Below are 27103 nucleotides of genomic sequence, written 5' to 3'. Positions count from 1 at the left end.
ATTTACAAAAATAAAAATATTCCAATGCAATACTTTCAGAAATAACCGTCATAAAACAGAGCTTACATATATTTATGTGCACAACTGAAAGATGTGCTGCACTCATTACACTTATTCTTTATAGTCAATATTGGATGCACATAAGCTATCAAACATGCCAATTAGACAGATGCTATGTATATTAGCCAAGTGTAGCATATCTTAAATATTAATTTTGTGAACCTGAAGAAATTGTATGAATTATTCCACTCTCTGCTTTTCAGGTAACAGACATATAATAAATTATCTACTCACCAGTGCTTTAATCTTTTCACATTGGTACACAATTTTCAGTTATCTGAATCATGACACACTAAGGATGTTAGAGACTTAGTTTCTGATGTCAGCATTGTAGGGAGCCGTTTTGCGTAGCGTGGGAATGTAGGTCAGCCTCCACGTGGAAAACCAGTGGGGAGCAAGTGGCACATAAAATCCACGCCCATGGACCAATTTTCCCATGGGGAATCAGGCCTGCATTGTGCCTAGACTGCTATGAGACTGGCTTTTGCTAAAATCCCCTCACCATGAACTGAAGCAGAGAGTGCTTACTGTAACTTCCTACTATCTGTGTTAAACCTCCCAAGTATGGAGTGTAACCAGTTCAACCACATTTCTCCTTGGTCTGCAACATCTTTCTCTTTGAAGTAATTAGCAACATTCTTTCCTTTGTTATCTGTAAAAGGTAATCACTTTCAGGGAACCTGTGCATAGTAAATGAGGACCATCCTCAATATAATGTACCCAGAGAAACAATAAAAGCCTGTACAGGCAGGGGCTGGGGCCCTCTCTCTCACTTATGGAGCAGCCATGCCATCCCTTTTCTCCACAGGACTTCTGTTGTCCATGCCTATTTGTTCAAAGCATCCACAACACACATGGATCCTGCTGGCCAGGATTCGCTAAAGTAATAAGCATATACTTCTAGTTCTGTTTTTTTAGACATTTAATAATATAATGAAGGTATCTTAAGATTAAAAAAAATAAATGATTTAGAAAAACATGACTATCATAATAATATCCCTTCATAGTGTCTTCCTTTTCCTGAGAAGGATGGCAGAGAGCTATATTTTGATTGGCTGTTATCACCTGTAAAACTGAAGACTGTCAAGTTCCTCATATCTAATACAAGAGTGGAAGATTAAAGGCATCTGCAACACTAACATAGGAACAGATTGAATTATATTATAAATCATCGTCCCATTGACAGACAATTAAATCCAGAACTTTCCAAGCACGAGGCTGTGGCAATGTTTGTCCACTAAAAAAGTTATTCAAGCCAAAAGCTCATAGGTGATATGAACATAAGGAAGGTACTTCTGGGTGAGTTGCTGAAATTAATTTCCCCTATTACCTTCCTTCCCACACATACCCTGTAAAATCATGAAAATTAAAGATAGAAAATGCCTATTAGCACTTTCTGAGACTGCTCTCCAGACCATTTGGAAAAAAAATCAACCATTCCTTGCTTTCCTCCATTGGTGGGCAGGAGGAATTCTTTGTAAAAGAAGGTAGAGATGTAGTTCTGAGGTTAAAAAAGAAATAGCCAATCATTTTTTAAATTCTAAATGTGAAACTTGACATTCAGAACTATATCTGTATTTTATTTATTGTAAAACATGTGTAAAATATTAAATAACAATTTTTGAAAAACTAAGTTTGCATCACATTTCATTTCTGCACAATTATTTCATCAGTGCATAATCAATCACAAGACTGGGTGTGATAAATTGAAGAGATGCCATGGATTCTCTCTGTAAAGGGAATACAAGTGCTGCTATTATATACATGAGATGAAGGTAACCCAAGTAGCAAGTCATCTCAAAGCTTAGTTGACAAAGTTAACATAATGTTTACAAAATTTTGAAGTTTACATATCCATTTTTGTTCTCCCAATAGTACTATTTATCTAGCAAAATTTTGGCTTTAATTGTTCTCTAAATCAGTTGGTTTAATGAAATGAATACATTTCAAGAGATTTTAAATAACTGCTGGAACTATTACTTTTAAGATGGTATTATTTTCCAAGAAGTTTTGCTAATCTGACAGTTTACCGCCACTGCACTCAATTAGGAAGCATTCACACAACGAGGTACCAAGTGCTAAGTTACTTCTTGTACATTCAGAGTTGACATTCTGAAAGGTAGATAATATGTTTTGTTTAGTCTTTTTCATTCTTCCTGTTGTTTTGAGTATGCATTTTGCTTCTGCTTTATGTGAGGCATATATTCCTGTTTACATAGATATACATATTCATGTGGCAACTTTTAACCCTGTTAGGACTACAAAAATTGACTTAATATTTATACAGTTTTGGTAAAATCAAGGTTACTTAACTAATATAAGAGAACAGATGTCGTAAACAGTTTACCCTAGTTTTGTCAACTGGATAAACCAAAAGAAGCTATTCAAGATGATTGAATTATCTGACTTACAGGGAACTGTTCCAAATCTGTATGACTTTTTCTTTAGAAACATCTTCTTTCTTATGTAAACACAACACCTGCTTTCCTAGTGACTATATTTAAAGGAATTTAACACAACTGTACTTGAACAACAATAAACAATGTGAAAAATCTTTTCTATAAAATATCTTCTATAAAATGTAAAGCATAATTTAAATGATATTGAATTTTAAAACACATCCAATAGTCCTAATTTACATATTTTGAAAATATATCTACTATCTGAAGTTCTTTAACTAATGGTTTACGTGAGAATTCTCTAACATAACGCTAGTATCTGCTCTAAGATTAGGCTTTTTGTGGTAGAGAGTTTTTCAAGCTGAACCAAGGATTTACACCAGCATATTTGTTGGGGTCTTTATGCAGAGTAAATTTGAATTCAGTACACACAGGCATGTCTTGCTCAAAGTAGAAGCCCCATTACTGAACACTCAGGCTCACTTTTAGATAGTTCTATGTAAATGGAAGTTTTGAAGATTCCAAGTAACCCTATAATCTGGCTTCACCATAACTGACTATTGAAGCATTCATATGAAAGGGCATTTTTAAAAAGACTGATTGAAAATATACAAACATTCAGGAGATTTTTGTCTTAGGATGCCTTTGATTTGGAAAAGGAGTTATTTTTGGCTGTGAAAATTATGGCTCACTGGAAATAGGAATTCACTCAATAGAACTGATTTGGAATATAAAATGCTACGTAATTTTCAACATATCCATGTTACATAAGTGTAGAAAGCTGCATAATTTTACATTACATGGGTTGAAGATTGGGGATTTGTGTTTTGTTTTCTGCTTTGACAATGGCCTGTGAAGAAGATGATGGATTACAAGGTGGTTACAGGCTTTAATTTTTTGATTGAAAGAAGGGATTGTATTTATAGAAGGTCATTCAGCTCTTGTGGGAAAGGTTATTAACATAAAAAATTATGTGCTGAGGTAAACCACCTCACTCAGACAGTGAAATTCATCATTCAAGACTTGCATAGGAACATGCAAAAATACACTGTAAATTCAGTATCTCCCTTTCAAGGAGATTAATGCTACAGCTAAGGAATTTTCAGAAAGCTGTGATAAAGATCACAAGGATTAGTGGCAATGAGAATGCAGTTGATTTTTCCTTTATTTACCTGGAAACTGAATCCATTTGAGGCTATCTTCTTTATTCTTGCTTTATACGCCTTTCTTGAAAACACAGTAAGAAAATTATCTATTTCTATTATTCTTGAGTAAAAGTTGAAAGTGTGCATCTTAAACTACATGGGATCAATAAGTCAAGTCTCTTACAAGACAAAGAATATCCAAGTAAATGCAAACACTGTTTACATATCAAGAACACATTCCTCTGAACAATAGTATGCCAAAGTTCTTTCTTGCAATAGTATTGTAAGGGTAATAGACAGCATATTATTTTAGTTATACTAGGGGGCAAATGCATTATCAGTCATATGAATATGTTTAGCAAATTAAAGAATTTCAGAAACATTGCCTTAATCCAGCAACTTTCCACTAATTTGCCACCACACACTGGTGGGCCTCGGGAATTTTTAAAACATGTAATACCTGGCTAAATAGTCAGGAGTAATGACCTCTTTTCCCTTAGATCGTCAAATAAAAAAAATAACAGTCAACACAATAACCATTTGGAATTAAAACATGACAACAGCCAACATAACTATAGCTGTCCAGTGTGAATGAATAAAAATGATATCAATTTTCTTTGAGCAACAAAATTATGTATTTTCGTGTGCTGAAGAATTTTAGTAATTATTTTATGTATACTGTGAGATGAAAAAGATTGAAAATTGCTGGCTTAATATGTTGTTTTGAAAAATTAGCATCATGCTAGTTTTAGAACTTAATAAGGAATAATAAAGTATGTTATATATACTTTATACATTTTACTATTAGCACAACCTAACTTTATTGAGTCCCTTTTATTTTTCAAATTCGTTCACATCTAAATCGCATTTGACTCTCTTAGCACCTTCCCTGACAGGCAGGAGAGGGGTTATTATTCCCATTGGGACATAACTACTTGCTTGTGGCTTTAAAGAGAATAGAATGATTTTTTTTCCCTCTGGAGCACACTGAAGCCTATGCCTACATGTAATCTGTCTGAGCAAAACAATCCCAAATATTCAATACTTCCAATTACCTGTAGCAAATCTATAGAGCTCTGTGAATGCCAGTGAATTGCATTTCCAAAGGAGAATTTGATATAAAACACCCTAGCTATAGTTATTAAAAAACAATTTTATGAATTTTCTACCTGCTAGATACTGTACATGGCACTGGGACATCAAAGAAAAAAAGACACACAAACACATTATTCTACAGAAAAATGGATGTTAAAAGTGTTATATTTGCAATGGATGCAAAAGGAAAAGAGTAAGGAGAGTAGAAGCCAATGACTTGGTCATGAGACAAGTTGGTTTTAAGATGTGTGAAGAAATCTTAAATGGAATATTTAGTGTATATTTAAAAATTCACCTTGAATCAGCCCTTGCTGGTGTAGCTCAGTGGACTAGTGTCAGCCTTTGAACCAAAGGATAGCCTATTCGATTCTCAGTCAGGAAAAATGACTGGATTGTTGGCCAGGTCCCTAGTAGGGGGCATGTGAGAGGCAACCACACATTGATGTTCCTCTCCCTCTCTTCCGTCCTCCCTTCTCCTCCCTAAAAAATAAATAAATAAAGTCTTTAAAAATTGTTTAAAAATTCATATTGAAAAATAGCACAGTTGGTTTTGAAGCAGTAAATTGGGTTGTTATCAATTATAGCTAGTTATATAGGATATGATCAAAGGTAGGAAACTGCATGAAGTTCCCCAGAAAATTAAGAAATACTGAGATTATAAACTAACTGAGAATGTAGATTTGAGAAACATCAATATAAATTATGCTTCCAGTGGGAAATATCCTGAAATACAGAAAATGATTGAGAGGTGGACAGATTAGCATTATGGAAGGCAAGGGGGAGGAAGAAGCCAATGGCTTCCCAAGAGTCATTTCTGTCAAATGCTAAGAAAGCACTTGGTGGTTATAAGAGAGAATGAGGATGGAGCTGTAGAAGAGGGTAAAGTAGGTGGGGATAAATGGTGATAGGAGACTTGACTTTGAGTGTTGAATACATAATACAATATACAGATAATATAATACAGAAATATATACCTGAAACTGATATAATTTTATTAACTGATGTTATCCAAAAATATTCAATAAAAATTTTAAAAAGCAAAGCCTGGAAGAAAGGCAGTGAGGAATTTAGAGCTATTGAACTCAGTATCATGAGTATGAGTCTTATCTCCTATTTCTTTTTATGTTGACCCTCCACAGAAGCCAACTGCCCTGTTGGGGACCTTCCTGCTGCTCCTCCACACACCCAGGCACACACACCACACACAAATGCACACACACACACACACACACCCTGTCCTCCCGAAGCTCCTACCCCTGGGCAGCTACGGAAGAGCTGTATTTTGCTTTCTAAAGTGCCCCGTTATTGTTTGGGTTATTACAGACTATTTCAGGTTACAGGATTAATTTAAACATCTTTTTGTCATTATGTATAAAAATGAACACAAATTAGTGTTGATGCTTTTATCCCACCTTTATTTTAGGGCTCTTGGTAATCAAAATAATAAGAAAAGGATACTGTGAGAATAGTCCAGCAGAATTTATTTTCTTTCTCAATGAGAGGAGTGAAAATTTCTACTTATTCTTGTTAAATAGTTTATAAGGTTGAATTAAATAAAATATTTTGTAAAAGAGCTTGAAATTGTAATAGAATGCTAATATAATATCACAGAGCTATGCTTCAATAGTATTGAACTTTAAGATGCAATCATTAAAATATGTGTGTGAACATGTGTATATATTTCTCTTTTGCTAAATTTATTTTTCTTAAATCATGTATTATTTTTATTTGTGAGTAGATTTTTATTATCAGTATTATTAATATAAAGAGAAATATTTTATAAATATTATCTATATATTGTTAAATCACTTATAATTAGTGCCCTCTTCCACTTCATAAGACTACCATGAACTTAAATGTTAAGCCTAAATAGTTGGAATAAATATATTTCTTTTTAAATAATTGTGTGATCAGAAAGTATTATCACCTGAAAAATAACTATTATTCTGTATTCTTCTAAAGAACACTATCCAGAAAAAAAAAAACAGAATGTGAAAGTGCCACTGCTTACTAATTCTCATTAGATTGTATTCATCCCCCAGCTCTATTTTGAGATGTTTATGTATGTTGCTGAATACATTTGGAAGATACACAGAATTAATCAAAATGACCATAATTAATATCGCTCATATTTTTCAGGACATTATTTCTTACTTTTATTCTTTTAGTGCGATCATTAAAAATATTCAGCTCATAGGAAGTTGGTTATTACAAAATGTTTGTTGAATAAGAGAATGTGTTTATTTGCAAGAATCTTCATAAAAGATATAGCATTTAATGTACTTCTTGGAGAGAAGATCAAATTATATGTTATATCATTTTTCCTCAGAAAAGAAATACTTTCCAGTTATGCTTCATATTTATTAATATGTATTAACCACAACAAAATTTTGTATATCTCCTGTAATTTATTTCTGGTTCATTTTCATACCTCTCTTCACCAAGGGAATAACTTCATAAACATAAATCAAATAAATGTTAGTATTTTAGAGATTCATCTAAGTGCTTCAGTTCTACAACCTTAGGATTAAATAATAAATGGTAAAGTGGTTTTGTCAAAGTTGTATTAGTTTAGAGCTTGAAGACAAAGAAAGTGATTAAAAAATGACTATTATCAGTGACTACATCTATAAATCTTTCCTGGTATTTAAAGTACATTCTCTCAGATATTCTCACACCAAACCTATAAGAAAAAAAAACATTTTTGAGACTTTAAACATGAGCATATTTCTCATATGACTTGGTTTTGTTTATTAATATATACATAATTTTAATTAAAAATAAATTTCAAAACACTCTAGCCTTTGACATATTTATAGCTGGATATATTCCATACTTACTGAAGAGTTTCTATCTAAATCACTGTGATTAGTTTAATTTGGCACTAAATACTCTAAATTATTTCAAAAAGGTACTCAGTACACCAACTTTTGTTCTGAAGAGAAATGGAAGTGTAGTCAATTAGACCATTGATAGCAGTGTGTTTGTCTATGAACAGAAATAAAAGTGTGGTCAATTAAATCATTGATAGCAGTGTTTTTTTATGAACAAAAAGTTGTATATGGAACATGAGGGTGAGAAATTTTATGTTGGTTTTATTTTTTCTTTTATTTATTTTTTTATTGATTATGCCATTACAGTTGTTCTATTCCCCCCCCTCATTCCCCTCCACCCTACCCCCTTGTCCCCGCAATTAACCCCCCTTTAGTTTATGACCATGTGTCTCAAGTTTTTTAGATTCTATATTTCCCATACTATTCTTGCCCCCCCATCAATTTTCTATCTACTGTCTATGCTACTTATTTTCTGTACCTTCTCCCCCCTTCTCCTCCTCCCACTCCCCTGTTGCTAACCCTCCTTGAGATCTTCATTTCTATGTTTCCACTCCTGATCTAGCTGTCCTTTTAGTTTGCTTTTGTTTTAGGTGTGGTTGTTAATAACTGTGAGTTTTCTGTCCTTTCAATGTTCATGTTTTTTTAACTTCTTTTTCTTAGATAAGTCTCTTTAACATTTCATATAATAAGGGCTTGGTGATGATGAACTCCTTGAATTTCATCTTATCTGAGAAGCACTTTATCTGTCCTTCCATTCTAAATGAAAGTTTTGCTGGATGGAACAATCTTGGTTGTAGGTCTCTGGATTTCATGCCTTGGAATACCTCTTTCCAGCCCCTTCTTGCCTGTAAGGTCTCTTTTGAGAAATCCGCTGACAGTCTGATGGGAACTCCCTTGTAGGTGACTGTCCCCTTATCTCTTGCTGCTTCTAAGATTCTCTCCTTCATTTTAATCTTGGCTAATGTAATTATGATGTGCCTTGGTGTGTTTCTTCTTGGTCCAACTTCTTTGGGACTCTCTGAGCTTCCTGGATTTCCTGGAAGTCTATTTCCTTTGCCAGATTGGGGAAATTCTCCTTTATTATTTGTTCAAATAAGTTTTCCACTGGTGGCTGTTCCTTTCCCCCTTCTGGTACCCCTATAATTCGGATGTTGGAGTGTTTAAAGATGTCCTGGAGTTTCCTAAGACTCTCCTCATTTTTTTGAATTCTTGCTCCCTGACTCTTTTCTGTTTGGCCATTATTTGCTTTCTTCGGGTCCACACTATTGATTTGAGTCCCAGTTTCCTTTTCATCGCTATTGGTTTCCTGTGCAATTCCATTCATTTCAATTAGTTTCGCCTTCTTATGTTTGTCTAATTTGTGGCTATAATCAACCAGATCTGTGAGCATCCTAATCACCAGTGTTTTAAACTGTGTGTCTGAGAGTTTTGCTATTTCTTCATCACTTAGATTTATAGGCTCTGGGGCTTTGAGATCTTCTTGAGCCATTTTTGGTCTGTTTGCACCCGTTAAGTCTGAGGAGCGGAGCCTTGGACTCCCAGGTCACTGGGTTGTGAGGCTGCATGTTGGGGTATGGTCAGAGCGGGGAAATGGCGACCCCCTCTGCTGTTTCGAGGATGAGGAGCAGAGCCTTAGGTGGTTCACCAGGGTAGGGCTACTCAGGTCGCTGGGTTAGGACACTGTATGGGGAGGCGGGGTCAGAGCAGGGAAATGGTGGAGCCCTCTGCTGCTGCTCGCTGCTGGGGCCTGCTGGGTCCCTTCGAACCGCCCACTCCCTCGCTTGTCTGCGCACGAATGCGCGACCACAGTCAAATCTCGGCCCTGCTCCCTCGCAGTTTCCCTGCGGTGGCTTGCTGGGTCGTTCACTATGTTCACCTGTTGCAACCCTGTGCCTGGGGTCCGAGTGCCTGAGTACGTCTGACCAAGTTTTCCTGTGCAACCCCGCTCCGCCAGCTGCTGGTTTCGTCCCTCTTACCGGTCAGGCTGAAGAATTTGTTCTTATCAGACTTCTGAAAAGTTCAATTTTCTGTGTTCTGGCTGTGTTTTCTGTTGCTAATATTTAGTTGACTCTAAACTTGGTTGTGTGAGAAAGCAAGGTGTCTCCACCTATGCCTCCATCTTGGTGGAAGTTATATGTTGGTTTTAATAAAGTAACACATATTCAAAATTATCAGGAAGAAAAGAACAAATGGGGTCAAGTTTTAGCTGTGCTGAAGTCCCTTAGTCAACTAAATTATGTACATCATCTTATAAAGGTCTGAAGTTAGAGATTGATATTTGTGTGGAAAACACTATCTTAAGTTTTAGGGTAACGTATCTAATGATATCTCACATATATACTGCCTTTTGACCTGAAGAGGTGGAGGAGAGCCTCTAAGCTAAACTGCCCATTTTACAAAGACTCTGGGCTGTGAAATGATAAAATCGGGTGGGGATAGAGCTGAGATTCAAGTCCGGGACCCAAAGTGTTAACTGACACTATCAGCGAATTCTGGAACTTTTTTTCATACTCTATTTTATTAATTTAAAAAGTCACACATTTTCACACTTAAATTTAGATATAGTACTATTTTCACAAATGAATTTAAAATAAAAATACAAAGCACTTTATAAAAGCATCTTAAAATAATGTATTCAAGAAATAGTGTTTGTTGTTATTAATATACTAAAAATAAGCATGCTCTCTCTCCCATTTTCTCTGAATATGCTATTAAAAACATGGGTTCTAGCTTCAGAATCTGTTTTAAAATACTTCCTAGTAAAAGAAGTATAATAAACCACTAAGCTTATTTAAGAATTTGCCTTGAAAAGACAGTATTCAAATCTGCACAGCCTTGAACTTGAATTGACTTTTGTGAACTCTAGATTTGAATTTGTGAGTTTATTACCCAGTTTCTTTTATTGGAAGTTGACTTGCAGACTGATGTTAAAGATGGGCAAGGCTAATATTATGTTAAAAGTTTATTTTTGGAAAGCATGGAAGGATGTAATTCTACCATTGCAAATTATATTCAGTTTGAATATTTTAATTTCTCTTTTTTACCACAGACATTTCAAAATATAATTATAATTCTATGTAAAACTATTTTCCCGAAATATTTCACCTTAAACTTTAGTATAGTATATGTGCCTTAAATAGCACATTTAAAAATTATATATATATTTGTATAAAACATATAATTTATATAGTTGAGGGTAAAATCTTTAAAAATTTTTTTTTGTTTTTGTTTATTTTATTTTATTTATTTATCTCTAGAGGGGAAGGGCAGGAGAGAGGGAGAGAAACATCAGTGTATGGTTGCCTTGTGTACATCCCCTGCTGGGAACTGGCCTGCAACCCAGGCATGTGCCTTGACTGGGAATCGAACCATGATCATTTGACTCACAGGCCCACGCTCGATCCACTGAGCTACACCAGCCAGGACTAAAATATAGTTTTTATATAATATTAATAAAACATTTTTGTGAAATAATACTCCATATAAAAATATATGCAATCATCTATATGAACAAACAGAAATAATGTACATCAGATATGCATTAATAAGCACGGTATGTGTTGTATATGTACACATATATGTAAGTGCAATTCACATATGACCACTTGGACATAAAAGAGAAATATTTATTGTGTGGAGAGCTCATCACTGTATAACTGAACTCACTTATATCTTAGGCTCATATAAATTTTATTTGCACTTTGATGCCAGTTAATGAGACATGTGATTAATATGTTGTTCTCTAATAAATTAGTCTTAATATGGTGTATATGATACTCTTCAGAACTCCTCAAATTTTAACCAATTCACAAAGTGCATTGACTTATCTGTTCTTAAGCATTCAGTGACTTGAATGAAAATGAAACTCATCATTTTTCCTTTCTGAGTCTTTCAGTTCAAGTTGGAAACATAACAGAAGACCTCATCTTTAAATCCATAGAAGCAAAACTAAAAGAGGACCTCTTCCATTTATTTGTAATATAAAATATCTTAGACTATTTTCTGTGTTGAGAAAACACTAGTTTTTATTTCTCTTCATGGTATAAATATAATTAAATAAATATATGAAAATCCTCAGGGATTTTGTAACAACAAATAGTAAACTAAAATGAACTACAAAACAATTGTCTTAAAGAAAAACATAGCATGCATAATTAGGATTAACCATGGCACTGACATTTCTGATATCACATTTCTTTCAATGTCTGAACAGAAGTTAGTATCTCCCTTTAAATGTCTGCAAAATTGCAAAAGTCTATATTACCCACATCCATTTACTTAAAATGCCGAATTAAGTTGCGATGCACAATGCCTACTGGCATTAATAGAGCTTTGCCGAAGCAATATGGCATGCAACCCTTTTGTAATTTAAAACCTTTCAGTGTGTTATTGCTTCTTGTGAAATGGTTGTACAGTAAGGTATACAAGGAAGGGCACAATAGGGAAAGTGTAAAGTACAGAACATTAGTGTTTAAATATACTTTCTGAGGGATTTTATTTCTATGCATGCACATAGCAACTAGGTCAAAAGAGGTGCATGAAACCAATATGCCATCCATGAACCATTTAAGGAAAATGCAATGTGCACAGACTAGCTACAATTTGTGGTCTGCATGAAGGTGGTTTTGCATTGCTATTCCTTGGTGAGTAATGACCTAAAATTTTATTCAGTTTATGTATATTAAGTTAGAGAGCTTGGTAGTAATTTCTTATGAAGGAATTTATAGTTGAGTGTGAGAAAATACAGGGGTTTATACATGTATTTATGTATTTAACAAAACTGTGTTCATTTTTATGGTCCCAACACCCCAGAACCTCTGCCTTGAGGACTCTTCAGCACACTCAGTGTTCAATTCACAAAGGGTAGCTCTGTTACTGTATATTTAGAGGGAACTTATCCAGTCACGTGGTATAGGGCACTATGTTAAATTCTTACTTCGATTAACAAAAATTTTACAAGGTTACAAAATTACTTTTCTCATTTTCCCCACTCTAAATATTTTGTTGGGAAAAGGAGACAAAATTAAACCTAATATAAGCTCTTTCAAAAGCTGAATGATTATTTTTGGAATATGTCTCTATTTTTATCTCTGTGCATTTGTGAATAGTCTCTTAAGAAAAACCTTGAAAGTCATTGCGTAGAAGGAAAATCAACTGAGCAAGCATTCTCAGGGAATGGACAATATATATAGCATTGCTAAAATTTAGAGGAACCAAAGATATGTATGGCAATAAATTGCTCTCAAATACCACTTAAGCAATAACACAGTGAAAGAATGTGATTTCTTGGTTATGGTACTTGGCACCTATACATTTTATTAAATTGGTATGATTGTTTGAAAAATGTCAGCCAGCCTATAATAGAAACCATTAAATTTTGGAATAGCATATGCAAGAAGAATTCCTAAACAAAGAAAAATGAAATAAAATGACTCATGTGGTACTTCAGCTTGAACCACTTCCTGAATTTCCTCAGACTTTAATTTCACATACATAGATATTTTTTCCAATTCCCCTTTTACTTAGACATGTTAATATTTTTCCTGATTATAAAATATTCCTTATATCCTAACTGTTTTGGAACAAATGGGTTCCATTTATGTATCATTAAATAATAAATTGAGTAAATATTATACAAATGCTTTAAAGGTTACCTGTTTGCAAAACCAAAGTGCACAATAAGAAATACATATTTTTATCTGTTACTATCACTAACTTACAGGGAACTATAATGGAGGGGAGCAAATAGGACTATTTATTGTCCTGTGGCAAAGGCTATATAAAAATCAGCTTTTATTTTTTCATAAATCCCTCATGGTACAGTCAACTCCTTGCGGTTTATTGAGCAGCAATGACTACTTCCACCTGGATAGACTCTCTACAAACCCAGAGCAAAAATAGACAGGCCAGTTGGTACAGAGGAGAGAGAAAGTGTTATTGAGCAAGAGAGGAAGAGAGGTATTTTGGCATGCGAAGAAGTGGGGAGAAAATGTCTCTGGACTAAATGGGGATTGAGAGAAAAGTAGAGGAGAATTTGTGCAAAGTGAGAAGGGTTAGTTACATACCAAGGAGTCTACTGCTCTGGAAGAATCAAGAGTGCAGGCTTGGCAAAATCTACCAGGTACAGAAATGGTACAGGTCCCAGAAGTTGAACAGTAGAAAAAACTTTTTTATTAATGAAGTAGGTCAATGCAAACTTATCCACTTAGGTAACATATTACTGTAAAGAATTTGCTTCTGGCCATGAGTTGCTAATGTTTCTTCCAGTTGAAGAAACAAAACCTGTTGAGGAAACCCACTGTTTTGTTTAATGTTTCTACTGCAGATACTCTCAATCTAAGGTACCAATGCACTTTATTTTTGTGATAGCGTTTGTAATAAAAATGCCAGTTTGGTAATATTAGTTTTGCATGAACTTGTTGGGGACAACACAAAACAAAAAAGAAAACAGGCACAAAGAAATTTTCACACAGAGAACTAGAAACCAAAATAATCTAGGTGAATGCATTATTGTAAAAGTCTTGCATTTATTCATTTATTATTTTTTATTTATTATTTCACTTCACTTAAAATATTTAGAAGATACCTAGTAATGCTGCAAGCACTGTATTATTTGCTGCAGATAAACTGTTAGCAGGAGTTAGTTCCCTTTCTTCTCATGAGGTGAAAAAGAGCAGAACTGTAATAAAGGCAGTAGAGAAGGAAATTGGAGCCATAGTACCATAGAGGGAGAAACAATCCCATTTCCTACCTGGCTTTAGAAAAACATTTTCCACTGAAAGAAGAGGATTGACCTAGAGCCAAGTCAGAAAGAACCTAAAGCTTAGGGGGTACCTTTATTTCTGAAGATGAATAACTTCAAGATGTTATAGTTTATAAAGCCCTTTCACAGCAGTTACCAACGATCTTGATGAGGTGGATAAAGCAGATTTTTAACAAAATCATGCTATTTTTTTCTATCTGCTTATTTGTTTTCAGGTATTTGAAAGATTTAGAGAAAGTTGAGTGAAATAAGAAAAACACCTGTCTCTGGAACCCCGAATTAACATATGCTAATATTTATGTCTCCAATTTTTTAATGTATTTTTTAAAGAAGAGAGGTAAAAGTACTTTTTAAAAATATACAGACTCTCAGTATTCTACAGATACAGCTGATATTCCTTTTAAATACTTTTACTATTCACTTTTTTTCTCATTCTACCTTGAAATTTATATGCATTCTAGCCATCTAAATTTCAATGATTTGATTAAGTATTTATATGCCATTGGATTTTAAAATATACACTGTGTTTTATTTTAAGTCAAAATAAATATTACCCAAGATGAATACCTATGTGTTCATCACAATCTGAATAGAGTTTCTACCTTTTTTGCAAACATATTTAATGATGACCACAAAATTAACCAATACAGGATACATAGAAGATATTAGAGAGAAGGCTATAGATACAGACCCAGGGCTTTCTGGTTTGAGGCAGAATAAGTTTTTGGACATCAAATAATTATAAGAAATTTTCAGAAATAATAAGAACCTACTCTCTGAATCCTTTAAAATACACATTTTATCAGTTTCTAGAAATACTAAAAAAATGTGCTGTGACATAAACCTGTTTAGAAATGCTCTGAGAATCCTGTCCTTGCCTGCCTTTAAGTGGGAAATTACCTCATGTTTCTGATGGAGAAAGTTATTTAGAGTCAGGGATCATTGAAGAACATAGTTTCTGAGAAAGTACTCGGGACTCATCTGCTCTAGGCTACTGTTATTTTAACAATAACAAATGATTCAATAAGGAGAGCATGAGAGGAGAGAAGAAAACCATGTGTGTGTGTTGTCCTGGAAGCTGGTGGCATAAATGTATCAAGAAGGAAGGAGTTACGTGTGTGTCAAGTGAGATGAGGACTGAGAATTGCCCTTTCAGTTCTAATGTGGATGTCACTGATGATCATGATAGATCAGTTTGGGGGCATGAAGGTTGTGGGAATTTGATACATGTGGGTTCTCCAAAGCAATGTATGGAGAGAAGTTATAGACACCAAGTGTAGACAATTCTTTGACATTGCTTCTTTCTGTAAATGTAAATTTCTTATAAACCTTTGAGACTTTTGCATCAAAAGTTTTAAGAATGTTTTACAATTCTTCATAAAAGGAATTCTTAAGTTCTTAAAACAAGTAGGAAAAACATTTTAAGTGGGAGTTTCTAACAGGTAGAATTGTTGTTTAATGAAACCCATAGCACAAAAATATAAGACTACTGCTTCCATAATGATTGCACAAAATTTATAATAAGTCTGTTAATTTTTAGCAAACAACTTTGATTTTGTGAGATGGTAGGATGAATAATATAACATTGCTGCTACTATAGAGCTGGGTAGAAAATGTAAAGAACAAACCCCTTTTTAGCTGTATCTTACTTATTTCTGTAATTTTTATAAAACTTTTATTGCTTTTGCTACTGTTGACATTTCTCCTTGATATTATCACTCTGAAATGCTTTCTTAAAAATTTGTGTCAAAAATGAAAGAGTTAATATTCCTGATAATGAAGCAAGTTTGAGTAGGTACTTCTATAGGCATTTGAGAACAATTTTTCAGGAACTGTAAAGGATGTTTTGAGGAGAAAAGATTTATCTCCATATTGAAAGAGAGTCTGTTAACTGTAGGTGATGAAAAACTTCAAACTGATTTTAAAACAAAACCAAATGTGTTATGTGTTAAGTGATTTTCACTTAATATGTTTGTTGTTAATTGAGTTCTATACCTCTCAAGTTTGATTTACATATGTTCCTGCAATACTAAATCTGATTTAGCAAATTCAGCTTAACTATATTTTATTATATAGTTATTCATGTCAAAGTTGGCATGCAGAAGTAGTTTTTAGTCAGTGAGATATTGTTGGAATGGAGGGACTTAATTGAGTTCCAACTCTATTCCAAACGCACTCATTAGGAAGGCTAGGAGAGATGGAATAACGTTAAAAGCTCATCCTTGGTACCACCACGATTTATAAAGCACCTGTTTTATTATTTGGTAGTCACTCATTTTGTTAAGTACAAATCTATAACTTTTCATCATTGGATCTACTGTTAAGTTGAATACACTAATAGCTTGTGTCCCTATTCTCAAATTCATCCTTACATACTCTATGGTTAAAGCATTGTCAAACTATTCACAGCTCACAAGCCATGTCATGAGAATTCATATCTAGGAACCTTTGCTTATGCTGTTCCTTCTGTCATGAATTCATGCTAACCATGGTTCCTCACTCATCCATCTTCAAGACTCTGACCATATATCAAACCCAGAAGTCTAGTGTTCTCTATGTTCCTTAGCACCTGTGCACACATTTTATTATTTTTACATATTGTAGTGTTATTTGTTTCTATATATGGTTTCCCTGCTAGAGTCATGGTATGACCAATATTGAAATACCTTATCTGGGTGAACAATAAAATTCTGACACATTGAATGCACTCAGAAAATGATTAAAAATAAAAAAAGATGAATGAACAAACAGTAGAATATGTAAATAAATAAGCAAATGAATGGACCCTAGGGAGATATGACAGAGTAGAAATAACTTGAATATTGTCATTTAAGGTGCTTTTACTGGGTAAATCTTGCACAAAGAGCATTGAATACACCTGAACCCTTGTCTTTCCTGCCTGTTAAAAAAGATTATTATTTCTACCTCTTTGCAGAGCTTTCTTGTGGGTAATATATAAAACCTTCTATTTATATCAAAGTATTATACAAATATAGGTTTTTTCCTCAAGTTCAGAGGCATTATTATATATCCATAAAAATCACTTAACCTATGACAAGTTAAATAAGGAAATTGAGGAACAAATGGTAAAGAGCAAGAGAAGTGAGGCCAGAATTTCCTGTTAATGTTCTGAGGCCCCAACAAAGACATGTTAACCTTAATCCAGGGATTCTAAACTCTGGCTGCAGATTAGAATTATATGGATATTTAAAAAATATTTTGCCTGAGCTATAATTTTTCCAGTGTGAGTTTGGGTTTAGTCATGAACATTTCTTAAAAACTCCCCAGGTGATTCTAATACAGCCAGGCTGAGAGGTACTGGTGGGCCGCTGGAATTGAGCAAATGTTTCTAGGGAGAAAAACTGCATAATATATGAGATGTTTTTAAAAGATTAATCATCATGAGTAGATATGAGGAGAGGCTAGGGACAAGAGCTGAGTGATTAAAATGTCTGGAAACATCACAGATGAAAACAACTATTTTAAGGTCTAAACTGTATTTCTTTGTTTGTTTATTTGTTTTAGAAAGTTAAGGAAGCCCATGTGTAGAGATGTCCGATAGGCCTTCTTCATTAACAGTTGTTCAGACAAGCTTAGTGTCATTCTAGGAATTAATACTGGCAGAGCAGTATTTGTGAAACTCCATCTAAAAGTTGCATAAGTTGCAAGCAAAGATTAAAATGGCAATCACCATTTCTTCAGTTAGCCATGAAGAGTTCTTAGGGGACATGTTTTGAACAGGGTTGATATTGTTTGCAGAGAAAACACCAATAAAATAATATTTTTCATGCCAAAGTTTCTAATATGATTTTGGATTTGAAAGCGATACCTTCCTAGTCTTCCACATTGTCACTTCCCTTAAACACATATACAAAAATAAATGAGATAATTGTTTGATATATTCAAAATGAAATAAGAGCATCCTCATTTTTTTAAATATTTTTGCCTCTTGTCTGGGTTTAATATTAGTTCAAAAAAAACTCTTTAAAATGTAATGTGAGTGTTTTGGCATTCTAGTTAGAAACAATATTGTTTTCCCTAACTTACATCATAAATTTCTTTGTGCACATTGTGGTCTTATGGGAGAGAAACAGTTATATACCAACAATGAATTTATTTTGGAAGCACTAGAATCTATTTTATTAAAGAAATCCTAGGAAGCCCATTGTTGTGTTTAATAAACAGCCTAACTGCAAAGATTATAAATATTCCTTGTCTTGAATCTAGCAAGAGATTGAAGGAAGAAGGAAGCAAGGATAACAGGAAGTAAATATCTTGTTTTTCCATAAAAATACTCTTGCGAATAATATTGGAAAGAGCCATTTTAATATTTTAACAAAGAAAGCCCAAGCCATAATTTAAAATCTTATGTTCTACTATTCACATCTACTTACAAGTGAAATATTTTAGTTAACCTATTTTTAAAAATATATTTGGTACAGAAAAAGTGCAGTAATATTTTAAAACCTTAAACTTTTAGGTTTTTTATTTGTATCTCTTTCAAATGCATCATTTATAAAGGCCATGCATGCCATAGATAAGGTATAGAACAAGGACCCAGAAAGCTGGGTAGCGGCCCAAACTTGTTCAAAAATATTTTTATGGTTGATTTTCTTCATCTGTAGGTGGAGAAAAGGATAATATCTTTGTCATAGGTTAACATGTGTCATATACATAGACTATATATACACATATTGCTTTGGTAATATTGCTCACAAATAGTATCATGTGAGGTATTATTAAGCTTAACTATAAGCTTTAGCTACTAAAATCATCAACATAATAAATTAATATTGCTTAAAAATAAAGTATAAAAATAAAATGACTGCATCTTAGATATTTTTAGTTTTAGTGAAATCATTGTGACAATTTACCCTTGGTTCATTTTTTTATGTTTTCAGTAAAAACTTAATATTAATGCATGTACTTATGAGTATACAGTTGACCCTTGTTGGTTCAAATTGTAGTACTTAATTAGTCTCTTAGCAAAAAACCATATCTCTCAATAGACACTCTAAATGTGGAGTAGTTTGTCACAATTATTTGGTAATCTCTTTCAGTGTAACTCACACAGCAAAAGTGACAATATCCCTGTCACTCCTCAGAAATGTCCCAGCTCTGCGGGTTTCCACATTCAGGAGAATGAAGAAAGCCATTACGAGGTATGCCACATCTCTATAGAGACCACGCTAGTACTGAGGAATATGTATTTTCCTAATGATTTTGAGTACAAGTTAACTATCATAAATACTTTCTTTGGTGACCTCTTTTATGTTCATATTTTTATATTAGGACTTTTTAAACAACTTTAAAAACTGTTTTAGAGCAAAAAGTAAATGATGATCTTTTTCTTCTTTGGTAATGGTCCAACTATTAAAGATAGCATAGTGTTTTTGTCATTGACTGCAAAGTGTTGGAGAAAATAATAGGCAACTCTCAGAGTTATACGATCTTAATTCATTTTCATTAGTTGAGCTAAAAGGTACATCTCTCATTTGAAAGAGTGATTTACTTAATCCTCTGATTTCAAGAAAACTAAAGAAAACAGTGTTAAATATAGTTTAAATTGGACTTTCTATTAATCTTTTCACTTTTTTTCTACTTTTTCTCAGCTTTTCTTTTTAACAAGTCTATTTACTGTAAAATGCTGATTCTTTCTCTTTCTTTCTTTCTTTCTTTCTTTCTTTCTTTCTTTCTTTCTTTCTTTCTTTCTTTCTTTCTTCTTTCTTTTCCTTTTCCCTCCCTCCCTCCCTTTCTTCCCTCCTTCTTTTCTTCTTGCTTTTTTTGGGAGGGCTATTTTAGCACCAACTATTCTAACCTGGCTGGATGCAGAAATCTGTTCCTTTTAATTTTATTATTTTAAATTATGATTTAAAGCACACACAAAATTTACCATTGTAATCATTTTAAGTGTGTAATTCAGTAATGATAAGTGTGTTCACATTGTGAAATAAGTACACATATTTTTAAGGAATGTATTTCAGTAGTTACATTTGTTTCACCTCTTTTTCATAGTCATGAAATGATGTAGATAGATAGATAGGCAGATAATCTATGTGTGTGTGTACATGTATGTGTGTTAGTGTATATTCTATTTTTTGTTATTGCTAGGTTTCGTCCCATTCACTTCAAGGTGTTGTAAGCACTTTGATTTTAAGTAGCAGTAAAGTGGGAGATTTTTGCACTTGTTTTTGCCAACTAAATAAACCTATTATTTTCAGAAGCCTTAGTAGTAATGTAAGTCAGACAAACTATTGTGAGTAATAGTAATAAAAATTGTAGTGACAAGTACCTCCTGTTTGGACATACCATTATTAATTGAGGTAGAAAAGGTCAACTGATGATTTCAACAGCTTTATCCCTTCGTTAGTCCTTCACATATTTGTCTTATTTTTATTTATTCTTATGTAGATCTAACTATTCAGAGACATCCTTCCAAATTACAACATATGTTCTTCTTATTTGGCTTTTATTTTTGTCTTTACCTCTCTTTCTTCAAAATTTTAGTCACATCACATTTGAGAGAAGATCCATACTTTTTCTACTCCTTTGATTTTTCATCATTACTGTGTGTATTTTAAGTGTATAGAAGACAGAAGTTTCTCCCATTAATCACCCTTATTTCATCCAGCAATAATACAATAACCCTTACTCTCTGGCAGAAATAAGTAAGTTTTATCCATGAACAAAGAGTCATGTAAGCCTTTAAAAAGCCTACCAAAAATGTTCTAAAAGCCACTGAAATCCCAGTGGATTTCAATTTCTACAAATGAGATATACTTTTAAAGCATTTCCATGGCATGCTTTTTTTTAAAAAAGATTTTATTTATTTATCTTTAGAGGGGAAGGAGAGAGGGAGAGAAACATCAATGTATGGTTGCCTCTAGTGTGTCCCCTGCTGGGAATTGGCCTGCAGGGGACTGGACTTCAACCCAGGCATGTTCCCTGACTGGGAATCGAACCACGATCCTCTTGTTCACAGACCTGTGCTCAATCCACTGAGCTACACCAGCCAGGGCTCTATGGCATGCTTTTTGAATATTGAATCCCTATGTCCCAGACTCCACTTTGATTGTCCAAGGGAGAGATGGAAAAACTGTTTACTGAAGATTACCTTATTTTTGTAAAGAAATGAAAGGATCTATAATTAAAATAATTTTCTATGAACCATGATTTTTCCCCATCCCTAAGTATTTATAAAGCCCAAAACACACAACACAGTTCGTACAGGGTTTATTTGACTAAAGTTCTAGGGAATGCTGACAAGAAAAAAAAAGATGTTTTGAACTGTGCTGTTAATTTATGTTATTATTCAAATTATCAAATAATAGTAAATTTAAATGTATTGTGCTGTCTTTCTAAACAGAGCAGACAAACTTCTTTTAGAAATCAGTTATCCCACCAATTATCATTTAGCCATCATACTCCAGACCCATTATGCTCAGAATGATTGTAGACCAGGTCATCAGTAAGGTCCTCTCTCTCTTCAGTTGTCTCTGATACTAAATAAAGGTGGTGACAACCACTGACACTTTTGTAGCACATTCCTGTGCCAGGTTCTATCTCAGTGTACTTAGGAGTATATTCTACCACCATTTACATTTTATTCTTCATAGTTAACATTGCTGTTGACCATAATATGACTGGTTTCTTAGGTACGTTTTTTTTAATGCAGACAGATAATCTCTGATGTTTCTATCAAATAAAACTTAAGAACAGAAATGCCAGGTTTGGAGTTCTGTAAAGCATTCTGTGAGATAAGATTTTGTTATAAGTGCTTAATAATTGCAGACAAATAATAATGTTTTAATAACCAGTTATTTAAAAGTTATTAATCTAGTATTAATAATTCTTGAGTATTAATAATGAAAGTTGGTTGAGCAACTGCCCGTGAACCACATGGTTGCCAGGTCAATTCCAGGTGTAGACACATGCCTGGATGGCAGGTTTGGTCACCGTTGAGTCATGCAGGAAGGGAAACGTTGTTGTTTCTCTCTCACATCAGTGTTTCTCACCCTACTTTTCTCCCTCCCTTCCCCTCTCTATAACAGTGAATAAATAAAATCTTAAAAATATATCAAAAGTGATCATAACCTATAAATTGGTACCTGAGATATGCTGTTATTATTTTTCATTTTACTGAATAATGTACTAAGCCTGGTAAATGAATGTATCTTACTAATTTTTAATTTCTCACAATGTATACTTTTTGTTTTAAATAGCTTAATAAAATAATAAAGAGGATGTTTGTCTTTTTACTATAAAAATTTTAATTGTATAAAACTATACTGTTGTTCAAGTAGAAGATAACATTTTGGGCCAATTAATGTTGGTTAATTTGAATGAGGTTATTAAATTTGTATTATGACATCAGATATAAAATAAAACCAAAGCTGATATAATTTTAGCAAGTTTTAACCACACAAGTTATTATTAATAATATTCTTAACCTATCATTCTTAACTTAAATATAATAATTATTGCTTATGAAGAAATGTTAATATCAGATATTGAGCAGTTCTTGTACCAGACACTATTCTAAGCACTTCATATGTATTACTAAATTTTATCTAACCTAAGATATTACTGAGTATAAAACCTGCTATAATTTATGCACCACTAAAACAACTCTGTCAATTAAACTCTGGTAAGTACTTATTTATGATTTATTTAATATGTATTATACTTTAAGATATGTTCAAGTATAGCTATAGATCATTTAATCCTGAGAACAACCTTTTTGGGTAGGTACTATTACTATTTTTTTCCACTTTACAGGTGGGAAAGTAAGGCACAAAAATTTACATAATTTGTTCAAATTCACACAGATAGTAATTAGTGGAGTTGGACTATAACCACCAAGATATGGCATCAGAAACTACAAGGTTAACTACTTGGTGATTTTTTTTAAAATCACAGGCTCTTTGTCAAGGACCATAATGAGTATGTATTCATATTACTGACACTAAATTAAAGACAAGAAATATTGAGTAGCTTGTTCTAGGTCATGGGGCTAGCTAGTGATAGCCTAGAATGAGACTCAGGGTTTCTGATTTTGGAACAACTACCTTCAAGGTGCATTAAATTTTTCTAGGCAAGTGTCCAAGAAAGTAGCTCAAATTTAAAATGTTTCTTACATTAGATTTTAAATAAAGTATGGGATTTAAACTATGATGTTTAACTTTTCTCTTTTGGGCAGGTCTTCTGCCATTGGGTACACAGAGCACTCTAACAGTTAAAATTAAAGCAAAGAAATGAACAAGTACACATCATTTTCATACTATGGGTGCATATCACCTTTACTAAGCACCTTTGAGCTATAAATTGTATTGCCATTTCTTATATTTAACTCCCTTTACACATGAAACAGCACAGAAAGTAAGCTTTCAGTGTCTACATTCTGTGTATACATTTCAGTGTCTATAATCTGTAGGCAAATGTCTCATAGTTGCTGGAATTCACACAAGGCTACATTTCAGTACCAGTAGCTGTTCTCTGTCACTGTTTTTGATGCTTGAGCTGAAGTGTTTTTGCAAAATGGTCTAGTGTTCAGTGTATGAATTTTTGAGATAAGAGTTTTTCCTTGTAGCAATGAAATCTGAAAATCAATGTCAGATGGAAATCTTAACTCTCAGAGTTAAGGAGATTGGTAGAAGAGCTTTAAAATAAGTGTGAATTTTAGCTGGCAGACTTTGAAATGGTAGTGGTTATCTCAAGTGTGAAATTCATGGCTGCAGATGGCTGATGAAGATATCCCGGGAGAGACCACTGCTCTAAATCTCTGGACCTAAATTGGGAATATTGTTTTGATATAGAAAAGATTTCTGACCTTTTACATAAATGTATAAAACAGGTTTTGCTGGATACAGAAATTCATAGAATTTAAATTACCTTTGGTTTCACAAACCTCCCAATTGTTGTCATTTGATAAAAGTATTTAATATTGTACAGTATGTCAAAAGGAGAGTGAAAGAAGTGTGTCATAAGAAAAAGGGGCTAAAATGTATGAAACCATTACTATTGCTATGTGTTATGTATTTCACATTTATAGCCCAATTTAGGACAACAGTCTTCAGGTAAATGTTACTTTTCCCAACAAAAAAATGAGGTCATGGGTACACCTTGAGTTTGAGTCATGAAACCAAAGGCACAATGAAAGGCATAACTACAAAGGGCTTAGTGTTTGTGATACAGCTTAGAACACCATTATTTACATTAACTATGCCAAGTATGATAAGAGCAAAATGGTAACATAATCTGGTGCTGGAGAGAGAGAGAAAGTGAGAGAGAATTGTGAAGCCAACACATTTTTTCTTTATACCTTATTTGGTCTTGTTTTTTCCCTTCTTTTCTTTCCTTCTCTTCCCTCTTCTTTCTTTTTTCCTGCACTTATCACAGACTAAGCTTAATGTAAGCAACCAGTCAGGATCTAACAGAATTTAATATATAGATTTTACAATAAATACTTGCATTTTTCTATTCATGATGTATTATGTAGTAATGTTACCCACATATACTTAACTTCTAATAAATAAATATGTTCAGTACCTACACTAGCTATTACAGTTGTATCACCTTTTAAATTCAAATTATAGGTTAACCACTTGGTGATAATTTTTGTCATATTTGGGAGTAATAAAATTATGTATTTCATAGATTTTCACTAATGACACAAAATAAATCCATAAGCCACTTTATTTTTTCTTCATAACAACTTTTTTCCTAAACAAGCAGTACTGCATCAAACTGAAATGTTTTTGCACAGTGAAGGGAACTATCAGCAAACAAAAAGACCACCTACTCAATGGAATAACATACTTGCACATGATACAGCTAATGCAGGATTAAAATCCAAGCTACATAAGGGATTCAACTCCAAAACACTCCCCCAAATAATTCAACTAAAAATATAGATGGCCAACCCACATATGAAAAAATGTTCCACATCACTAACCATCAGGGAAATGCAAATTAAAACCACAGTGAGATATTACATCACACCTGTCAGAATGCCTACCATCAGTAAATCAACAAAAAAATATTGTTGGTGAGGATTTACATAAAAGGAAACCCTCATGCACTGTTGGTGGGAGTGAAAGTTATGGAAAACAGGATAGAGGGCATCCAAAATTATAGAGCTATCATTCAATCAGCAATCCCACCTTTCGGTATTTATTTGAAGAGAACAAAAACACTAATTCAAAAAGATGTATGCACCCCAATGTTTATTGCAGAATTACTAGTAATAACCCAGATATAGAAGTAACCTTGCTGTCCATCAATAGATGAGGATAAAGAAGATGGAATATTACTCCACAAGATAAAATAATAAAATCTTGCCATTTGCAACAACATGGAAGAACCTAGACGGTAATATATTAAGTGAAATAAGACAGAGACGTCCTCCCTCCCTCTGTTCCTTCTCAACTTCCTCCCTCCCTGACTTCCTACCTTCCTTCCAAAATATTCAGCAATTATATCAAAGACATTGGTGTATTATATGCTAAATTTGTCATCCTGAGCAGACAAACATATTCCTCTGTGTCTCAGATGTTATAGTCTAAGGAGACATAATCTTATAATATTCAATGTTTCCATAGAGTTTAAGCAGTAATAAAGGAAGGTATGTTCCAGATTAAAGAAAAATACATAACAGGATCAATTTACCTAGCAGAGGAAAGTATAATAATGTTAATATAAGAGTCTAGTAGGTGAATGACCAGGAGTGGTGTGATGTGCAGTGGTGGAAGTAGACAAAGCTTCCAGTAGACATCATGTGTGAAGGCCAGATGTTAAGAAGAGGCCTCACACCACTGAGAAAAGTTCCACTAGTTATGTTTCTTTTCAATCAGAGCTCTTTCTGGATTTTGTTATCAAGTCCTCTTCAAGATTGCTTCAAAATACAAGACTTCAAACTTCATTTTCTTAGTTAATGTGTTACCCACTTACATATTTACTTATTAACAACAATGACTATGTAATATTCCTCAGTGTGAATTTAATAAAGTGCTTCCCAGATAAGGTAAAGTTAGAGGAGTTCATCATTATCACACCCTTATTGTATGAAATGTTAAAGGGACTTATCTAAGAAGAAGATCAAAACTATGACCAGTCAAATGACAACAAACTCACAGCTATTAACAACTGAACCTAAGAAAAACAAAAACAAACTAAGCAAACCACTAGAGCAGCAACAGAACCACAGAAATGGAGATCACGTGTAGGGAGGGGGAGAGATGGCGAAAAGAAACAGAGAATAAGTAGCATAAGGGGTATATAGCAATAGACGGGGGAGGTTAAAGAATAGTCTAGGAAATGTAGAAACCAAAAACCTTACATGCGCGACCCATGGACATGAACTACATGGGGGGAATGCTGGTGGGTGGGAGGGTGTGTGCACAGTGGAGGGCAATGAAGAGAGGAATAGCATAATCAATAAAATCTATTTTTTAAAAATAATTTAATATAGTTGACTTTAAAGCTTCAACACACAATTGTAAACTCAGATATGTATATTTGTATATATATTTCTACAGATTTGGATTTTAAGCCAAATTTCATCTATAACAAATTCATTTATACTATAAGTACATATAATTATTATGTATAATAAATGTGATGTAAGGTTGCATCTGTAGTTATATGTACACATCTGATTTTATAAATAATAATTAATAGCCTGTTGTTATTAAAGAAAATACACATTACTGTTTTTCAGAAGCTAGCTAAATGTACTTGAATAATGAACTCCAGTGGAAATTCATGGAGAATTTTTCAGTTGGATTCTCTGTATTCCAACAACAGATA

At 33.5% G+C, this 27103-nt stretch overlaps 1 protein-coding gene across 2 annotated transcripts in view; it reads left to right on the top strand.

The window, feature by feature from the left end:
• The window catches only part of LOC119044094 (protocadherin-9), an 889458-nt gene that overhangs the window by 296303 nt on the left and 566052 nt on the right, over positions 1 to 27103 (top strand). For both annotated transcript variants that reach the window (XM_053665575.1, XM_053665574.1), the window contains exon 3: positions 19357 to 19458. In XM_053665575.1, coding sequence (XP_053521550.1) covers positions 19357 to 19458 — 102 coding nt within the window. The remainder of the gene's footprint in view (positions 1 to 19356; positions 19459 to 27103) is intronic.

Source organism: Artibeus jamaicensis, unplaced genomic scaffold (assembly GCF_021234435.1).
Source record: "Artibeus jamaicensis isolate MK-2021 breed Jamaican fruit bat unplaced genomic scaffold, CSHL_Jam_final contig_415, whole genome shotgun sequence".
NCBI lineage: Eukaryota > Metazoa > Chordata > Mammalia > Chiroptera > Phyllostomidae > Artibeus > Artibeus jamaicensis.
Note: the sequence above shows the minus strand (reverse complement) of the source record. Positions and strands in the feature narration are given on the sequence as shown.